The sequence below is a fragment of the Ranitomeya variabilis genome, chromosome 5, assembly GCF_051348905.1.
Source record: "Ranitomeya variabilis isolate aRanVar5 chromosome 5, aRanVar5.hap1, whole genome shotgun sequence".
NCBI classification, from domain to species: domain Eukaryota; kingdom Metazoa; phylum Chordata; class Amphibia; order Anura; family Dendrobatidae; genus Ranitomeya; species Ranitomeya variabilis.
In genome coordinates this window covers 122,411,828-122,426,446 of record NC_135236.1, presented here as the reverse complement: position 1 = coordinate 122,426,446, position 14,619 = coordinate 122,411,828, and the positions used below count along the sequence as shown (strand labels likewise).

Sequence of the window (14,619 nt, the reverse complement as noted above, 5' to 3'; positions counted from 1 at the left end):
CAATTTTTGTCTGTTGTCCACATCCAGGGAGATTAGGTGCCATGGGTTGTAAACTTCTTGATTATGTTGCACACTGTGGACAAAGGAACATCAAGATCTCTGGAAATGGACATGTAACCTTGAGATTGTTGATGTTTTTCAATGCTTAATTCTCAGGTCCTCACACAGTTCTCTTCTCTTTTTGTTCTGCACGCTTAGTGTGGCACACACAGACACGCAATGCAAAGATTTCAGTCAACTTCTCTCCTTTTTATCTGGTTTCAGGTGTGATTTTCATATTACAAATAAAAAAAAAACAGAAAAAAATATTAGATAGATTAAATCAATAAAATAACCACCATTAAAACAGGTATACTCCAAAATACAGCTATATACAAAAAAACACAAGGAGTACAAAAATACCCATATAAAATATATTAATATTTTATTATTTATTTGTAAATAATCAAATTCAAAAAATACTATAAAAATTTAAAAAATGGACAATAGTAATTACAGTGAAGAGCAAAGACAAAAGTCTGAAACTAATACAAATGTACACGGACCGGGAACACAGAGCCCATAATACACTCCATGACACAATATTATACTATAGATGTATCCATATAGCAGCACTATCACAATACTAGGAAAATAAGATAGATATACTATGGGTTTAATTAGGATAAAAAAAAAATATTGCTATCACGGCTGTGACACCATAAACACCCAAAATATATATATGAAAAATATAAATCTAGTGCTGAAAAGACGATCTCACCCAAATCAGTCCTTAGAAGTAGTCAGACCAAGCAGCCCGACGCGCGTTTCACGTGGGCTTTCTCACAGCCCCTTGAGAAAGCCCACGCGAAACGTGCGTTTGGGTGAGATCGTCTCTTCACTGTAATTACTATTGTCCATTTTTTCAATTTTTATAGTATATTTTGAATTTGATTATTTACAAATAAATAAAAAAATATTACTATATTTTATCTGGGTGATTTTCATATTGCCCACACCTGTTACTTGCCACAGGTGAGTTTGAATGAGCATCATGTGCTTGAAACAAAGTTGTTTACCCACAATGTTGGAAACAATTTTGGAAAGGAATAGAAGAGCAGGTGTGTCCAGCGAATGGTGAGGGTAAAAAATAACTTTTAATGAAAATATAATTAAAAATCATCCATAAATATGGTATCCAGCACTAAGTACACATAGGCTCAGAGCTTAGCAACGATCTTCGCGTTTCGACCTGGTGGTCTTAGTCATGATCATGTGTGTAATTAGTGCTGGATACCATACTTATGGATGATTTTTCATTATATGTTCATTAAAAGTTATTTTTTACCCTCACCATTCGCTGGACACACCTGCTCTTCTATTGGATTCATTGTGGTTGCTTCACCCTGGTCCGTGCGAGGTGCTTGGTGATTATACAGGAGGTCAAGATACAAAGACATGGTGAGCTGACTTTAGTTTTGTACTTTTGGTAATTTTGGAAAGGAGCCAACAATTTTGTCCGGGCCATTTAAGGGGTTTTGTGTGAAAGTATTTCCAATTTGCCTTTTTTCTCTTTTTTTGTGTTGTTCCAATACACACAAATGAAATAAACATGTGTATAACAAAAGGTGTAATTGCAATAATTTTCTTAGAGAAATAATACATTTTTTCGAACAATTTCAAGGGTGCCAACACTTTTGGCCATGACTGTATGTACCTGGTACCTGTAGTGGATGGAGGATTCAACATCCATCTTGACTGTGGCTACAGTCGGGCGCAAACGTGCTGAAAGTAACCCAATAGTGGGCACAGATGCCATCTGGACCTAGTCTGAAATTCTTTACAAATACTATTTAAAGGAGAACTGTCACCAGGTTTTCCCAATACAAAACAGAACTACCACTTTTAATTCCTCTTTTACCGCAGTCCAGCAATCTGTATATAAGTCCCTGACTGCGCATTACAGGACTTTGCTTTGCCCTCAGCCGGACAGGAGTAGCGAGATTGGCTGCACTGTGTGAATGACGTAGGACCCACATCACTCAAGACGGGAGGGCCGCGATTACAGAAATAGAAGAGGCAACAAGCAAGACCATCCACTTCCACCAGTCTGGTCCGCACCGTATGCTGCAATTATTAAAGGTATTTTTTTGGTATTTGTAGAGGGTTTTGTGGGTGAACAAGGGCCGGTATAGGTAATGGCTTTAGGTACCGTATTTTTCGGACTATTAGACGCACTTTTTTCCTCCAAAAATGTGGAGGAAAATTGGAGGGTGCGTCTTATAGTCCGGATGCATGGGCTCTGGCTGTGATGGGGAAGTAGGGGAGCGGTATCAGAGAAGCAGCGGGTCACAGAGGCAGGAGCCGGCGGCTCCGACTAACTCCTCTGCCCACTGCTAAAGAGAAATGAATATGCACTGCATTCCTTGCCCATGGGCGTGGAGGGCAATGCATATTTATTTTTCTGGCATCCCTGGTATAATTGGCCCTATCCTGTTCCTGGAATGTTGGTCCCATCCTTTTTCTTTTATAATTGGCCCCATCACGTTCCTAGTATCCATGGCCCCATCAGGAAAGATTAAAAAAACAAACATTACACTCACCTACATGGCGCTCCCTCGCAGCACCCTGCTCCAGTGCCAGCAGCTGCTTAATGCTTGTAAGCAGCGCATGGCAGGGACGTCATGTGCTGCTCACAAGCAGAGCACAGCTGCCAGAATACTCACCGGGACCATTCATCGCAGAGAGAGGTGAGTATCCATTCCTCTTCAGTAGCGCGCAGTGTCAGCCGGAGCCTTCCTGCTGCTGCCGGCTGCCACGTGAGCCGACACTTAAGAGAAATGAATATTCTGAATATTCATTTCTCTTAAGTATCGGCACACGTGACCACCGGCAGCAGCAGGAAGCAGGCGGCTGACAGTGCACGCTACTAAAGAGGAATGGATACTCACCGCTCTCTGCGATGAATGGTCCCGGTGAGTATTCCGGAGCAGGATGCTGCAAGGGAGCGCCATGTAGATGAGTGTAATGTTTGTTTTTTTAATCTTTCCTGATGGGACCAATCAAACCAGGAACAGGATGGGGCCAATCATACCAGGAACGGGATGGGGAAAATTATAAAAGAAAAGGGATGGGGCCAATTGTACCAGGAATGGGATGGGGCCAATGATAAAAGAAAAAGGATGGGGCCAATCATACCAGGACCGGGATGGAGACAATTATACCAGAACTAGATGGTGGCCCGATTCTAACACATCGGGTATTCTAGAATATGCATGCCCACGTAGTATATTGCACAGCCCACGTAGTATATAGCACAGGCCACGGAGTATAGTGCAGAGCCCACACAGTATGTAGCACAGCCCACAGAGTATATTGCCGAGCCACGTAGTATATAGCACAGGCCACGGAGTATATTGCACAGTCCAAGTAGTATATAGCACAGCCCACGGAGTATATTGCACAGCCACGTAGTATATACTCACCTTCCATCCGCAGCTGTCACCGCCGCATGTGCTGCACTGTTTCCTGCTGTCACGGCCGTCATCAATGACCGCGGCCTTCATCACTGACCGCAGCCGCTACTTTAGTCCCCGGCTTTTGGCCGTGGTAGGCCCAACAGCGCCCATGGTCCCGGCCGGCTCCGCCTTCCTCACGGCGACTCCGCCACCTTTGCAGCGCTTCTGGCCGGGCCTTTACGGAGTGGGCGAGGACTCGCTCTGCATACTTCCTGGCCTCCCCTGCCCTTTTGTCTCCGCTCACTGGCTGGCCGCGACCGCTAATTTTGTTCCCCACTTTTGGCCGCGGTAGGCCCAACAGCGCCCATGGTCCCGGCCGGCCCTGCCCTCCTCATGGCGACTCCACCCCCTTTGCGGCGCTTCTGGCCGGGCCTGTACGGAGTGGGCGGGGACTCGCTCTGCATACTTCCTGGCCTCCCCTGCCCTTTTGTTTACGCCCACTGGCTGGCCACGACCAATGAATACCCGGGACAGCTAGAAAGACAGACAGAAGGACGGAAGTGACCCTTAGACAATTATATAGTAGATAGGGATGGGACCAATCAAACAAGGACTGTGATGGGGCCAATCATACCAGGACCGAGATGGTGCCAATCATACCAGAATAAGGATGGGGCCATGCATACCAGGATAGGGGATATTACAGTACAGAATTGACCATTTTTTGCTTCAATTTTTATTTCCTAATTTCCTCCTCTAAAACCTAGGTGCGTCTTATGGTCCGATACGTCTTATAGTCCGAAAAATACGGTAATATTGGTAAACCTGGTGACAGGATACCTTCAATACTATATTTCCCTGATGAGGATTTGGTGAGTTTTTGATGTTGCAGCATTTCCGCACTTATTAGGTAACTTCGGTTACTTTTTTTTCACTGTGTTTTTAGGCTGTGTGCACACATTGCGGTTTTTTCGCTATAAAAACGCATATGGATCCCATCAATTATAATGCATTCTGCAATTTTTGTGAACATGATGCATTTTTTTCCGCAAAAAAACGCATCGCGGTAAAAAATGCATCATGTTCACAAATTTTGCGGATTTTTTGCCTTTTTCTCGCTATTTAATGCATTGGGAAGCTCCGGGAAAAAACGCGCAAAAAACGTGAAAAAAACACATGCAGATTTCTTGCAGAAAATGTCCAGTTTTCCTCAGGAATTTTCTGCAAGAAATCGTGACGTGTGCACATACCCTTAATGTGTTTTTTATTGCATTTTTGACACTGTGGATTTTGTCTCTTTAGTATGTCATGACAGCTCGATTTTACTAGAAACTTGCATATAATTTTAACACTTTTTTAACTCTGTATGGTGCAATCACTCTTCTTTCTGAAGGAAATGTGACATTATATTGACAACCCAGTGTTTTAGGATTCGTGTAATAAATGTTGCTGACAGTAGCCTACAGTGTGGGGCAACCAGTTACTAAAAAGAGGAGAGGTAATGCACAGTTTTAAATGAATTCATCTATTTGCAGGAGGAATAACAGAGGAATGACAATATGCACAGTTCTAAAACAAAGTTGCTCTAGAAATGCAAATATTTCCTATACCAAGCATGTAAGAAAGTTGATCATATTTAAAAGCAAAAAGCATTATATCATTTTAATTCCAATTTTATCCTTTCTAAAACACAAACCCAGTAGGCTCTTAGGTAATCTAAACTATAAGACCCACAGGTTTCTCTACTGCAGATCAAGCAGTTCTCTGAATGCTGAGCCCTGTATAACCTCGCCCACATCACTGATTGGCAGCTATCTGTGTACACTGTGCATAGGCATAAAGCTGTTAATCAGGAATGGGGTCAGAGTTATACAGAGCAGCAAGACTAGATGGCCACTGCTGGCATTTCGTATAAGCCCAGTGCCTTAGGGTATGTGTCCACGTTCAGGATTGCATCAGGATTTGGTCAGGATTTTATGCAGGTAAAATCCTGACCAAATCTGCACCTGAGGTCACTGGCAGGTCACCTGCGTTGTCCTTGCGTTTTTTCTGCCATGGAAGGACATGCTGCGTTTCATGAAATCCCCTCCACTATGCTGTAACATCTGGACGCTGCGTTTTTGACGCAGCGTTTCCTGAACGTGGAAACATACTCTTACACGAAATACCAGCTCATCTCCAATGTATTTCTACTACCACTTGAACCTACAAATTTGAGAAAGACCCGGGCTCGGGTCGAAACGTTAAAGGAATAAAAAATATATTTTTTTGTCATTTATCACTGTGGTGAACTTTTTGTGCATGATAATAAACTTGTATTTGGAAGGAACCCTCAAGAGTGCGGCTGTATACTATAGGCTCTAGGACCTGTAAATCCTCACAGCGTTCGCACTGCACACTGTGAGGATTCTCCTCAGTTCAATGCTTACTGTAAACTGATACAGTTAACTCCCCCTAGTGGTGGCAGAGCTCAGATACACAATGTACAACGTGATAAATCAGCAAAGAATGCCAGACCATAAAATGGAAAGACTTTTAACACATGGACATTAACTCGGGCATACTAAATCTGGCTGATCTTTTATTTCGGCATATTCTGAGTCACAGGATTATGTGAATACAATGCCTTTGCGAAAGTATTCGGCCCCCTGGAACTTTTCAACCTTTTCCCACGTATCATGCTTCAAACATAAAGATACCAAATGTAAATTTTTGGTGAAGAATCAACAACAAGTGGAACACAATTGTGAAGTTGAACGAAATTTATTGGTTATTTTAAATTTTTATGGAAATTCAAAAACTGATAAGTGGGGCGTGCAATATTATTTGGCCCCTTTAACTTAATACTTTGTTGCGCCACCTTTTGCTGCGATTACAGCTGCAAGTCGCTTGGGGTCTGTCTCTATCAGTTTTGTACATCGAGAGACTGAAATTCTTGCCCATTCTTCCTTGGCAAACAGCTCGAGCTCAGTGAGGTTTGATGGAGATCGTTTGTGAACAGCAGTTTTCAGCTCTTTCCACAGATTCTCGATTGGGTTGAGGTCTGGACTTTGACTTGGCTATTCTAACACCTGGATACGTTTATTTGTGAACCATTCCATTGTAGATTTTGCTTTATGTTTGGGATCATTGTCTTGTTGGAAGACAAATCTCCATCCCTGTCTCATGTCTTTTGCAGACTTCAACAGGTTTTCTTCAAGAATGGTCCTGTATTTGGCTCCATCCATCCTCCCATCAAATTTAACCATCTTCCCTGTCCCTGCTGAAGAAAAGCAGGCCCAAACCATGATGCTGCCACCAGCATGTTTGACAGTGAGGATGGTGTGTTCAGGGTGATGAGCTGTGTTGCCTTTACGCCAAACATATCGTTTGGCATTGTTGCCAAAAAGTTTGATTTTGGTTTCATCTGACCAGAGCAGCTTCTTCCACATGTTTGGTGTGTCTCCCAGGTGGCTTGTTGCAAACTTTAGACAACACTTTTTATGGATATCTTTGAGAAATGGCTTTCTTCTTGCCACTCTACCATAAAGGCCAGATTTGTGCAGTGTGCGACTGATTAATGTCCTATGGACAGACTGTCCCACCTCAGCTGTAGATCTCTGCAGTTCATCCAGAGTCATCATGGGCCTCTTGGCTGCATCTCTGATCAGTCTTCTCCTTGTTTGAGATGAAAGTTTAGAGGGACGGCCGGGTCTTGGTAGATTTGCAGTGGTATGATACTCCTTCTATTTCAATATGATCGCTTGCACAGTGCTTCTTGGGATGTTTAAAGTTTTGGAAATCATTTTGTATCCAAATCCAGCTTTAAACTTCTCCACAACAGTATCACGGACCTGCCTGTTGTGTTCCTTGGTCTTCATGATGCTCTCTGTGCTTCAAACAGAGGCCTGAGACTATCACAGAGCAGGTGCATTTATACGGAGACTTGATTACACACAGGTGGATTATATTTATCATCATTAGGCATTTAGGACAACATTGGATCATTCAGAGATCCACAATGAACTTCTGGAGTGAGTTTGCTGCACTGAAAGTAAAGGGGCCGAATAATATTGCACGCCCCACTTTTCAGTTTTTGAATTTCCATAAAAATTTTAAATAACCAATAAATTTCGTTCAACTTCACAACTGTGTTCCACTTGTTGATTCTTCACCAAAAATGTACCTTTGGTATCTTTATGTTTGAAGCATGATATGTGGGAAAAGGTTGAAAAGTTCCGGGGAGCCGAATACTTTCGCAAGGCACTGTATATGTATTCTTTATGCTGCAACACAAAAGTTTTCATTGGCTATTTAAATAATACTAATTGATCAATGATTGCATGGATTTCTGATTTTCTTAAATTGATATGTACAGCACTGATCACAGATCTGCATTTTCATTGGATTTTTTTTCCTTTGTTAGTACTGCATTTAGGCTAAGTTCACACGAGCGTCTATCGGGTCCGTGTGATGTCCATCTACATAAATAATCACACGCGGACAGCATATACACTACATATGAGATCTTTAGCACATGGACCTCAGGTCCACATGGAATAAAATTGCAGCAGTCTGTCCATTTGTTACGGACCAGACTAGAACATATAAATAGTAGATAGCGCCTGCACCCAGCTCACGGACCCAGTTATGTCCAGTTAGGGCAGCACGGTGGCGCAGTGGTTAACACTGCAGCCTTGCAGCGCTGAAGTCCTGGGTTCAAATCCCACCAAGGACAACATCTGCAAAGAGTTTGTATGTTCTCTCTGTGCTTGCGTGGGTTTCCTCCGGGTACTCCGGTTTCCTCCCACATTCCGAAGACATACTGATAGGGAATTTAGATTGTGAGCCCCATTGGGGACAGCGATGATAATGTGTGCAAAACTGTAAAGCGCTGCGGAATATGTTAGCGCTATATAAAAATAAAGATTATTATTATGTCCAGATTTTGCTTGTCCGCATTAGTTTCGCACTCATCTGAACTTAGTCTTGGGGGTTTGATTCAGGATTTGGTTGATTAAAACCCATTGCGTACTGCTCCAGTATCTCACAGGTTAATGATAGCAATTGTTTATGAAAAGCACAAAATCTCGACATAAATATTCACATTTTTTGCTTGTAATATCAAATAATTCTCATTAACACATCAAAGTGTCAGCAGCTGTGACACCGACATCACATCCCAATGACACCATGTCCTCCTCCTATTTATCTCAACACAAAGGGAGCACTACATGAAAAGTACACAGCGCTCAGCGCACTAACACTGCACACAATAGAGCATTACAGGGAATGTGTCATCAGGAAATGACCTGTTTTAAACAATATATTTTTTTTTACATTGTTTTTTTTCTCATATCACAATCTGTTCAAATTATAAAAAGGAATCTTGCAATTTTCATGACGGACAATGGGGATTTTTTTGGGACAAACTTTCTGATGTTTTTCAGGAAATCCACATGCACATTCACCACAATAAACAGATTCCAGACCCATCTTTGGAATTGAAGCATCTAGTGAGCATGTGCAAAGGTCACTGTGAAGGTTAGGGCGCAAGGGCAGCTGTGAAATCGCCTATTGTGATTGGTGGATCCTTTATGTAAAGAAATATTAATTATCATTGTAATCCTGACTCTGATGATAATGAGCCTGCTGAAAATTCTCCCTGAAAAGACAGGATATAAGAGCCAAAAAGTCCCAGAGACCAATGAGAAAACTGCAAGATAACTAAATTTGTTACGCAAAAAAGATCATGATGTAAAAATATGACCAATAGTTTTACAAAATACATGTAACACAAAAATCTGATTTAAACAATAGGACATCAATTCCCTATAACCACACACTGACTGGGCACAGAACTACTGGGCAAACTGCACATGCCCAGGATCTGTAAGCATAGAAGTCAGCAGCATTGAGACGGAGGAACCTGGGAATGAAAGTGAATTGCGCCATAAACATAGGCTGGTTTCACATATCCGACCTCCGCAGCCTAAATATGGACCGCGATGTCTAGAGCGGCTGCAGATCTCCTGATTCTAATTCAATCACTCCTTATGTGCTTACGAGGATGTTGAGTTTGGGTCAGGAGACCCAGGGCCAGTTAAGACATCACTGTCTTTTCTTGGACTGCGATAGTTGGATGTGTTAAATCAGCCTTAGTTGCAGCAGAACATTAAAGTGTTCACCTAAGAGCATACAGCAGGTGAAATACGTATTTAACACATCACCGATTTTCTAAGTAAATATATTTCTAAAGATGCTATTAACATGAAATTCTCATCAGGAGCCGGTAACAACCCATCCAAGCCACACAGGCAAATAAATCAAACCACAGATGTCTGTAAATTAAGTTATCTCTAAGAAAGAGAAATGACACAGGGAACAAGTATTGTACACGCTGAAAAACAGCCCCACACCATGATGATCCTACCTCCGAACTTCACAGTTGGTGGCATGGAGTTATTGAGGTGATATGCAGTGCTTTTTGGCCTCCAAACATTGTGTGTATTATGGCATCCATATAGTTCACTTTTAGTTTCATCTGACCACACTGTATTCTCACAGCATTTCACAGGCTTGTCTAAATGTGGTTGAGCATACTTTAAACACGCTTGAACATGCGTTTTATTCAGCAATGAAGTCTTGTATGGTGAACGTGCATACAGGCCATTGAGGTTGAGTGCATTACACTGCGTGCAAAATTATTAGGCAAGTTGTATTTTGATCACATGATAATTTTTATACATGTTGTCCTACTCCAAGCTGTTCAGGCTTGAGAGCCAACTACCAATTAAGTAAATCAGGTGATTTGCATCTCTGTAATGAGGAGGGGCGTTGTCTAATGACATCAAAACCCTATATACGGTGTGCTTAATTATTAGGCAACTTCCTTTCCTTTGGCAAAATGGGTCAGAAGAGAGATTTGACGGGCTCTGAAAAGTCCAAAATTGTGAGATGTCTTGCAGAGGGATGCAGCAGTCTTGAAATTGCCAAACTTTTGAAGCGTGATCACCAAACAATCAAGCTTTTCATGGCAAATAGCCAACAGGGTCGCAAGAAGCGTGTTGGGCAAAAAAGGCGCAAAATAACTGCCCACGAATTGAGGAAAATCAAGCGTGAAGCTGCCAAGATGCCATTTGCCACCAGTTTTGCCATATTTCAGAGCTGCAACGTTATTGCAGTAACAAAAGGCACAAGGTGTGCGATACTCAGGGACCCCATATGGCCAAGGTAAGGAAGGCTGAAAAACGACCACCTTTGAACAAGAAACATAAGATAAAACGTCAAGACCGGGCCAAGAAATATCTTAAGACTGACTTTTCAAAGGTTTTATGGACTGATGAAATGAGAGTGACTCTTGATGGGCCAGAGGCTGGATCAGTAAAGGGCAGAGAGCTCCACTCCGACTCAGACGCCAGCAAGGTGGAGGTGGGGTACTGGTATCGGCTGGTATCATCAAAGATGAACTTGTGGGACCTTTTCGGGTTGAGGATGGAGTGAAGCTCAACTCCCAGACCTACTGCCAGTTTCTGAAAGACTTCTTCAAGCAGTAGTACAGGAAGAAGTCGCTATTATTCAAGAAAAACATGATTTTCATGCAGGACAATGCTCCATCAGATGCCTCCAACTACTCCACAGTGTGGCTGGCCAGTAAAGGTTTCAAAGAAGAAAAAATAATGGCATGGCCCCCTTGTTTACCTGATCTGTACCCCCATAGAGAACCTGTGGTCCCTCAAAAAATGTGAGATCTACAGGGAGGGAAAACAGTCCACCTCTCGGAACAGGGTCTGGGAGGCTGTGGTGGCTGCTGCACGCAATGTTGGTCGTAAACAGATCAAGCAACTGACAGAATCTATGGATGGAAGGCTGCTGAGTGTCATCATAAAGAAAGGTGGCTATATTGGTCACTAATTTTGGGGGGGTTTGTTTTTGCTTGTGAGAAATGTTTATTTCTAAATTTTGTGCAGTTATATTGGTTTACCTGGTGAAAATAAACAAGTGAGATGGGATTATATTTGGTTTTTATTAAGTTGCCTAATAATTCTGCACAGTAATAGTTACCTGCACAAACAGATGTCCTCCTAAGATAGCCAAATCTAAAAATAACCCACTCCAACTTCCAAAAATATTAAGCTTTGATATTTACGAGTCTTTTGGGTTGATTGAGAACATAGTTGTTGATCAATAATAAAAATAATCCTCTGAAATACTTGCCTAATAATTCTGCACGCAGTGTACTTGTAGTTTTCCTTGAAAAAAATTGTACCTGCTGATTCCAGGTGTTTCTGTAGCCCTCCACAGGTGGCCCTTGGACAACTCTTCTGCTAACTCTTTTCACTCCTCTGTATGAAATCTTGTGGGAAGCACTTCTTTGTGGCTGGTATATGGTAAAATTATGTTCTTTCCACTTCTTTCCACCTTCAGTGGTTTACAAATTCTTCTGTAACCAATGTCATCAGTATGTTTTGCAACAATAAGGTTGCAAGGGTCTTGAGACAGCTCACTGGTTTTACCCATCATGAGATGTTTCTTGAATGCCACCTTGATAATGAGAGACCTTTTTATAGGCCATCAGTTGAACCAGCTGATAATATTTTTCATTAAGTGGAAGGATTGCTTTCTAATAGATTTCAGATGGTGTCATGACTTTCCAGGCTTTTTGCACCTCTTTCTTCATGTGTTCAATACTTATTCCCTGTGTCATTTCTCATTATTACATATATTTATGGACATCTATGGTCTGATTTCTTTGCCTGCGTGGAATGGATGGGTGGTTACCGGAATCTGGTAAGAATTTCATGCAAATAGCACTTTTAGAAATATATTTACTTACAAAATTGGTAACGTGTTCGGTACTTATTTCACCCACTGTATATCAGGGAAATACCATTTTGGTAGTTTCCTAATAAAGTACAATTATGCTGTGTTCTCCCTTTAGGTGTTACTGTCTATATCTGGTTTTTAGAAGCCATCAGCATAATAAATTCTGTATTCTCACCATACACGGCCCATAGTTTGCCATCAGCCCATACTACACCTCTGATTTATAAGCATGCCATATTATGTACCCAGGGTTGGGACAAGCTCTTATGGTGCACTCAGTTGGGGTTTTACAAAAGTTTCCTCTTACCACCAAAGATCACTTATTGTTGGAAGGACAATCCTTCTGCCATTAAGTTATTATTATTATTTATTTATATAGCACCATTAATTCCATGGTGCTGTACATGAGAAAGGGGTTACGTACAAAGTTATAGATATCGTTTACAGTAAATACATTTATAATGACAGACTGGTACAGAGGGGAGAGGACCCTGTCCTTGCGGACTTACATTCTATTAGTAGACCATAACTAAGGTCCCTTAGTTATAAGAAACATTGGTTACCGCGGCAGGAGGGGGATCAAATACTCAAAAACTGGAAATGCAATATATAACTGCCTCTCTCTATAAAAAAAAGACCCCACCTCAGATTTGAGGCGCTCAACCTCCACCTCTCCATCTTCTATCTGTTGTCTCAACTGTTTGGCAACCTTCTTCTCGGTTTCGACAATCTGCAGTAAATGTAGGTATTTTTGCATCAACGCCTCATGCTCGGTGACCAGGGTCTTGTAGCTGAAGGAGGTTTAGAAAAGACAGAGACAATTAATGCATGAGAGAATACAGCATTCTGCGTTACAAAATCTAATATGGCTGTTCTAGAGAACAGATGGCATAAACAGAGGATACATTGCTCAAAAGTGGACAGATAAGATAAATTCATCACGTTTACATGCCTGAATTTTTACAAAAGAAAGTTTATGATACTAGTGCATGAATAACAATTCCCTACTATAAACCACTTTTTAAAATTGATCCCATTAAAAGTAAGAGCAATCTGCTGATATAGGAATGGGAGGTGGGAGGAAAGGGCCACAATTAACTCCCTTCCACTTCTTCCTAAAATTGTTAGAATCCGAATAAAAAAAAAAAATTAAGATTACTGACAAGCCTTCACCATTTTCTTATATGCCTAAATTATTATTTAATTTTGACCTCTCCAGGGAATTAATCTCGCTTTTAACCTGCTGGAAACATCATTAAAATAATCATTTTAGGTAATATTACCAGGGAAAACAGGAGCAATAAGGGTGTGAAGGGCGTGAGGGTTTTAAACAAATCTCTATGTTTGGGATAACTAACCCCCCACCCCCCTTCATTAGTACAAAATTAAAAATCAATGGAGCAAATATCTGACGTAGTGACATATAATGTAAAATGCATCATGCGGACTATACCATTAAAATATTTCATTATATTAAATGGTTTCTCAGGACTTGAAGAGTAACTATGAGAAATAACCGTAGGCACTACTATTGAGGGTGGTGCGCAAGTAGGTGCCCAAACCATATAATCTTGTAAAGTAACTTGGCACACACGTGATCAGATGCTAGTGTGGTTTAATAATAGAGAGTACATACAGACGTTTCGGTCACAGACCTTCTTCAATGTACTAAAATAATAAATAATGACAAAATAAATAAAGTATATACAGTAGATGCATACAATAAATGGTCCAATATAGGTTCAAATGGCTAATAAATTGCAACTGCTCAAAAAACTACTTCGTACTGAATAAACCAGTCTCCTGTGAAATGCAGTATATTGAAGAAACGTACTAACAGTCATGCACTCGTGGTGTAAAGAGGCTAATTCATGGTGACCGTTGGAGTGAAAAATAAAGTGCATCTTGCATATAGGGGGGAGGGAAAATGAAAACCTACCCTCTCTCCGAGAAAATGTCTGGTAGGCGGATTTTATGGGGAAGAGTAGACCTGTAAGTATGTATGTAATGTCTCAGATTTATAGGAAATGTGGTAACGCACAACTCAGGTAGTAATGAAAAACAAACATACCCCTTGTGATATCTGTTAGTAGAAATTACACGTTAAGCGTCAATAAGGCACTGTAGGGAGAAATGACATGGCTATGAAAACCCCGTGGTAACCGTCTGAGGAAGTGCTCGGTAAGCGATGATGTGCCTAGCTTACCTAAGATGTTCCTGTCCGGACGCGGTATCCACCGCTTGTCCTCGGTGTGGGGAAGCTGCCGTGCTCGTGCCGTATAAGTGCGCGCTTAGAAACGCGCTACCGGAAGTGCTTAACCGGAAGTGCCCTGGCGGTGGGTTTGGCTAAGTTGCGTTCCACTACTGCTGAAGTGGG

At 41.5% G+C, this 14,619-nt stretch overlaps 1 protein-coding gene across 4 annotated transcripts in view; it reads right to left on the bottom strand.

Annotated features, from left to right (window-relative positions):
* The window catches only part of RASGRF1 (Ras protein specific guanine nucleotide releasing factor 1), a 113,864-nt gene that overhangs the window by 63,094 nt on the left and 36,151 nt on the right, over positions 1–14,619 (bottom strand). For all 4 annotated transcript variants that reach the window (XR_013215610.1, XR_013215611.1, XM_077263185.1 and 1 more), the window contains exon 3: positions 12,886–13,033. Coding sequence is in view for 2 of the 4 variants with exons in the window: in XM_077263185.1 (XP_077119300.1) it covers positions 12,886–13,033 (148 nt within the window). In the remaining 2 variants the exon portion in view is untranslated. The remainder of the gene's footprint in view (positions 1–12,885; positions 13,034–14,619) is intronic.